This window comes from Perca flavescens, chromosome 15 (genome assembly GCF_004354835.1).
Source record: "Perca flavescens isolate YP-PL-M2 chromosome 15, PFLA_1.0, whole genome shotgun sequence".
Lineage (NCBI taxonomy): Eukaryota > Metazoa > Chordata > Actinopteri > Perciformes > Percidae > Perca > Perca flavescens.
Window position 1 is genome coordinate 30,799,226 of NC_041345.1, and position 6,000 is coordinate 30,805,225.

The window sequence follows — 6,000 nt, forward strand, 5'->3', positions numbered from 1 at the left end:
CAATTTCGTGGATGTTTTGATGTTTAAAAAAGGGATCTTACTCTTTAACAGAAAGGTCGACCTCTTTAGAAATCCTTTCCATAATGTTGTCAGACACTTAGAATATTAATCTGAGTCTGTCAGTGGCAAAACAAGCACTTTAGTGAAGGTAAATACAAGCTGGACAATTGTCCTATTAACTTACATTGTAGCTTGTTTCTCTCGCTTAATACTGGACCAATATAGTCAGTCACTTAGACACAAAAACATAGGAAATAGGGTCCAGGTTGAAAAAAAATGGAAGTTACCCTTTAAAGACTGTCAGCGGGAATGTAAATTAGTTTTATTCTATGTATCGTTTATTCTGAGCGGTGTGTCTTGCGTGGACTTCCTGCCGCTCTCTCTCCCTTTCTTAAAAACGGACCAATCAGGCGTTGGCCACGAAGCACATGTCCCTCTTGATGTGTATCTGCAGGCTGCCGGCGCTGGTGAAGGTCCTGGAGCAGCGCACGCAGCGGTACGGCTTCTCCCCCGAGTGCGTGCGCTTGTGCTTCTTCATGGTGTCGCCGTCGCTGAACGTGCGGCAGCAGTGCGGGCAGCTGTACGGCCGCTCCCCCGTGTGGATGCGCAGGTGGCGCCGCAAGTTCCCCCTCTGGCTGAAGCTCTTGGAGCAGAAGGTGCAGCGGTGCGGCCGCTCGCCCGTGTGCGTGCGCAGGTGGCGCCGAAGGTCGGCCGACTGCGCGAAGGACTTGCAGCACCAGTCGCAGGCGTACGTCTTCCTCTTCTGCTCCAGGTGGAGGCGGAGGCTGCCGGCGTGGCCGAACGCCTCGCCGCAGCGCGGGCAGCGGTGCACCAGTTCGGGGACGTAACCGGCCACCGCGGCGGCGGCGGCGTCCGCCGGCACTATCTCCTGAGGGGGCTTACTGTTTCGGCGAGCTTCGTGGCGATCTGCGCGCACCACCACCGTCCTGTTTCGGACGCTCGGCTGCGTCTGCGTGGCGCCAGGCGCTGTCAGAGAGTCCGTGCCGCTGTCGCGTTCGCTCACTATGTATTCCTCGGGTTCGCTTTTGACGAGGGCGGCGGGAGCCGGCGCCCGGGGCTCCTCGCTGAGCGCGGGAACTTTAATGTGGATTTTAGGTGCCGAGGCGCAGGGAGGATTCAGGGAGGAGTGAGAAGGAAGAGGCGACGCGTTCCCGAACGCCTCGGCCGGAGCGTCCGGCTTCAGAGCGGGCTCCCAGGCCTCGGCGGGCTTCTGGTCCCCCGGCAGGAGCAGCGGCGCCGGGGAGACGTCCCTCTGGGGCGCCAGCAGCTGCAGAGAAATGGCCGGCTGGGCTGCGCTGGCTGCTGGGTGCCTGGGCTGGTTCAGGGTGGAGTCCGGCTCCTCGGGGCAGGGCCTTGGCTCCGGGTCGCAGGGCCCAAGCTCCGGAGACGCCAAGCCGAGACTGGACTGGGTTGACCCTGGAACAACAGAGGATAACACGAGTTGTTCAAAAGGTCAACATTAAGTTCTTGCATGGTCCATGATCGCCCCCCTTGTGGACAAATAAAAATAAACTTTTTCTGTAAGTTTCGTTCCTGCACCGCTATGTAGAGTTAAAGCCCATGTTGCAGGTTAACCACCATTGTTGATTAATAGGTACATATAGCACTTAATATATGTATAGCATTGTTAAAAATAGTCCAAATAGTGTTAAAGGCCAGTTTTTGGTATTAGTGTTTTTTTTTTTTTTTTTAAGCAATTCGCGTCGCAATGATGCCACGTTGGGGAGACGTGCATCAGCCTGGTACTAGAACTATGGTGACTGACTGGGATGAGGAAGAGGAGTTTTTACTTGTCAGTGAATAGCACCGAATGAAAGTCAATGTTTTCTCTACATCTAGTGACAGTGATCATGTCATTAGTTCAGATAAGTACCGGTAAACTTATCTAGAAAATACAAGGCACCATGCTAGCTATGGGCTAACTTGCCAGTCCCACCTGTGTAAACACATATTGATTAGATATCCCACGTTTTGATGGTAGCCTACTAGCTCCAGCCTACTAGCTCCAGTAACAACATATTTGCCTAGTGTTTATTTATTACTTGGACGGGGATGCTGTTCAGCTTTTCACAAGTTTAGACAGCTAGCTAACGCAAAGCCGACGTTTCGCTAACGTTAGCGCAACAGTGTTGCGGTTTCATGTAAATGAATAGAGGAGAATTACGTAATTATTATGACAATTAAAGTATGTTATTTCTGCTTTTCATCATGTTACAGAAACCACACGTCAGTTCACAGACCTGAATTCTGAGTGGCTTGCATTGTGTGTGGATGGTAATTAATGAAGCACCATTTGAGGATATCTCCTTCTTCTCCAGTTCTTACCGGACTATCTGTGGCGACTGCAAATGCATTCAAGCAACTACACCTAAGAATTCTTCATCAAATAGGAGGCCCTAAGCTTCGGCTTATTTAACCAACACCTTCTTCATCACAGGAGTCAATACGGCACACAACGTTTTGTTTTTCTGGGTCAAAATTTATAATTCAAACTTATTTTTAACGTTTTGGTCTCCTTTTATGTTTTTGTCTCCTTTTCTGATATTTTTGTTGTTAAAGAGTAAGATCCTTTTAGTTTAATATGAAACAGCCCCAAAATCACCATCGCCAAACTCCACCAGACTCCATGTAAATAATCAGGACTTTTATCATCGTAAACACACTTCATTCAAAGTGGACAGAAACTAAATAAAACTACCAAAAGCCGTCTTGGTTCATCTTTCCACTGTTCAAACAATCACCACTCTGGTTTGGTTGAAATAAACCTTTAATTCACCCATTTACATGTGGAGATATGCTGGCTCTATACACGCTAAAAGTCCTGATTATTTACATGGAGTCTGGTGGGTTTTGATGCTGGTGATTTCGGGAGTTTCCTCAGTCCCTCTGTCTCTTTCTCGGGGAAATGAAGCTGCCTTCTTGTGCGGTCACTGTTGACTGAAAATGAATTAGGCCTACTGGTAAAACATTTAAAAAATATATTTCAGAAAAGCTTATTTTTGTGTCCATTTCATACAGTAGTTAGTGCTGACCAGCCGTGAATAATAACGTAAATGTGTACGGAAATCCCGTTTAATGCAAACACGAATGTCAGCTGTCAGCTAATGGAAGTTTAATAAAGTAAGTTTGTAAGCCAGCAGCACCTTTTTTGTTTTACGTTTAACATAAACCACATATACATGTTATTTCAACTGGTCATTTTACAATAAATTTCAATGGTTAAATCGGCATATTGGTAGATAACCGTCGCTTTTCACTTTTAGTAGTTAACAATATTGTCGGAACCGCAGCTAAAGCTCGAAGGGAAAAGCGGAAGTAAAACACAAACTGCTAGGAAAACTCACATTTGTCATAACATTTCGACCGAGTGTGTAAACGTCACAGCTGCCGAATTTAAAACCAGCTCCTTATCTACACGTGCATACGTTAAAGTCCCTGTTTTAGCCAGGGATTTAACCTTAATTTGCTTTGAAAAGATTAAACTGACATATTTCCCAGCACAGTTTGGACCGTTATTCTCTCACATGTCCCCCTCAGAGCTAGCAGACTTAGCTTGGCCCTTACTCAGCCACTCCGTCTCGGCCTCCAGCAGCAGGATGTCCCGCAGCTGGCTCCGTAGGCTTTCGTTCTCCCGCTTGGTCCTCGCGGTCTCCTCCCGGTACTCAGTCACCGTGTCCTCCACCACGCCCAGAATCTCCTTCACCACCACCGTCAGCCGCTCCGTCAGGTAGGCGTTCAGTAGCTCCAGTTTGGTCATTTTGGAACCATAAACAGCGGCGGCTGCGTCCACACCGGAAACAGAACAGGACAACAAACATAACGGGCTTCTTTCAGAATAAAAGTCTAAATTTACACAAAAAAAATTGATCAATTCATCCATTATTCGATAGATAGAAAAAAATCACCTGCAACTGTTTAGATAATAAATTAATCATTTTTGTTTTTGTTTATTTGATAGGGGCCATGCATATTTATGAACACTGTTGTATAAAAAACACCATGTAAATAAGCCAGAATTAGTAAAAATAACTACTTTTCATCTGCAATCCATAGGTAATTTTTTTTACACATGTATGTATGTATATGGCCTACATGTAAAAAAAAATTTGGTTGGAATTTTTTAAAAAGCGACAAAAATATCTAAGAAATTGTCAGAAAAATCTTAAAAAGATACAAAAATACGTAGGAAGCGCCAGAGACTTTTTTAAAAAAAAATGCCACTGTTTTCTAATGTTGTGTAGACCAATTGATAGAACAAAGTGACAAAAACCTCAAATTGTCAAAAAAAAAAGTCAAAAGACGGCAAATATCACAAAAGACACGAAAAACTTTGGAAAAAAAGACCACAAAAAAGTCCAAAAGAAGCAACAAAAATTTGAAGAAAAAAAAAAACTCCAGAAAGGCGTCAAAAGTAGAAAAATTTCCCCAAAAAAACCCTTGAAAAAAGCGTCAGTAAACATTGAAAAACGAGTTGAAATTGGTCTTTGAAATTGGTCATGAATTGACTAGCGGCTCTAGTTAAAAAAATTTGTACATTTAGACTTTTATTCTGAAAAGAAAACCGTTTCTGCCGCTGACAGACAACATTATGGAAAGGATCCCTACAGAGATAGTCTTTTTGTTAAAGAGGAAGATCCTTTTAGTTTAACATCACCAAAAAAATCCCCATTACCAAACTCCACCAGGCTCCATATAAATTATCACTACTTTTTGCATCGTAAAACACACTTCATTCAAAGTGGACAGAAACTAGATAAAACTACCAAAAGCCATCTTGGTTCATCTTTTCACTGTTCCAACAATCACCACTCTGGTTTGGTTGAAATAAAATAAAATAAATTCACCCATTTACATGTGGAGATATGCTGGCTCTATACACACTAAAAGTCCTGATTATTTACATGGATCTGGTGGAAATATGCTGGCTCTATACACTCTAAAAGTCCTGATTATTTACATGGAGTCTGGTGGAAATATGCTGGCTCTATACACGCTAAAAATCCTGATTATTTACATGGAGTCTGGTGGATTTGGTGAAGGTGATTTTGGGGCTGTTTCATGTTAAACTAAAAGGATCTTACTCTTTAAATGAAAGGTCTATCTCTGTAGGGATCCTTTCCATAATGTTGTCAGACAGAATAATGTTAGAATAATAATCTGAGTCTGTCAGCGGCAACAACATAACTTTTAGTGGAGGCTAACTGATGTTGAACGCTAGTCCTATGAGAGGGTTACAAAGATTTTTGTTCACATCAGTCACTTGGTCACCATTACATGGGGAAATGTTGAAAAAAATTGCAGTTGCAGTTCACCACTGTGACCACAGGAGGGCAGTGAACAAGCAACGTTTCAAAATAAAACCATTCAATTAAACATATTCTGTACAAATTATATAATTATTAGGGGTCAAAATATATAATCAACGTTAGCATTTATTGGAAGCCATTTTATGATGCAAAGGTTGATATGGTTGCATAAACACATGAAGCTGAACATGATGATTTAAGGCTGTGAATAATAATGATACACTCAGTGTTCCCAGGGACGAGTGTGTTGTTGTAGACTGGTGCATTGTTGGATTGTGCTCCATCAGCAGAATCCCCGCAGCAGCGTGGAGGGACAGGATTATCTGCAAGCAAGTTAACCGCGGTCAACCAAGGCGCAGGACAGGAAAATCTCTGGCTGGGTTTCTTTCCAAAATAAGAGCACGACTGTCACGCACCCCGGTCTCAATTCAATTCAATTCAATTCAATTTTATTTATAGTATCAAATCATAACAAGAGTTATCTCGAGACACTTTACAGAGTAGGTCTAGACCACACTAATTTACAAAGCCCCAACAATTCCAACAATTACAGTAATTCCCTCAAGAGCAAGCAGTGCGACAGTGGCGAGGAAAAACTCCCTCTTGGGAAGAAACCTTGGACAGACCCAGGCTCTTGGTAGGCGGTGTCTGACGGGCCGGTTGGGGATATGAT

At 43.7% G+C, this 6,000-nt stretch overlaps 1 protein-coding gene across 1 annotated transcript; it reads right to left on the minus strand.

Moving 5' to 3' along the window:
• Positions 1-295: 295 nt before the first annotated feature.
• On the minus strand, positions 296-3,849 carry LOC114569194 (zinc finger and BTB domain-containing protein 17). Its single transcript, XM_028598988.1, has 2 exons — positions 3,586-3,849; positions 296-1,437 (listed from the first exon to the last, which is right to left on the minus strand). The coding sequence occupies exons 1-2, from the start codon at positions 3,776-3,778 to the stop codon at positions 407-409; spliced, it is 1,224 nt and encodes a 407-aa protein (XP_028454789.1). The 5' UTR covers positions 3,779-3,849; the 3' UTR covers positions 296-406.
• Positions 3,850-6,000: the final 2,151 nt, after the last annotated feature.

Bases quoted from the DNA above. Each gene is read 5' to 3' on its own strand.
- LOC114569194 (XM_028598988.1), bottom strand. From the start codon at position 3,778: ATGACCAAACTGGAGCTACTGAACGCCTACCTGACGGAGCGGCTGACG. The intron at 1,438-3,585 runs GTAAGGGCCAAG...CTGTTGTTCCAG, and splicing joins GGCCGAGACGGAGTGGCTGA to GGTCAACCCAGTCCAGTCTC.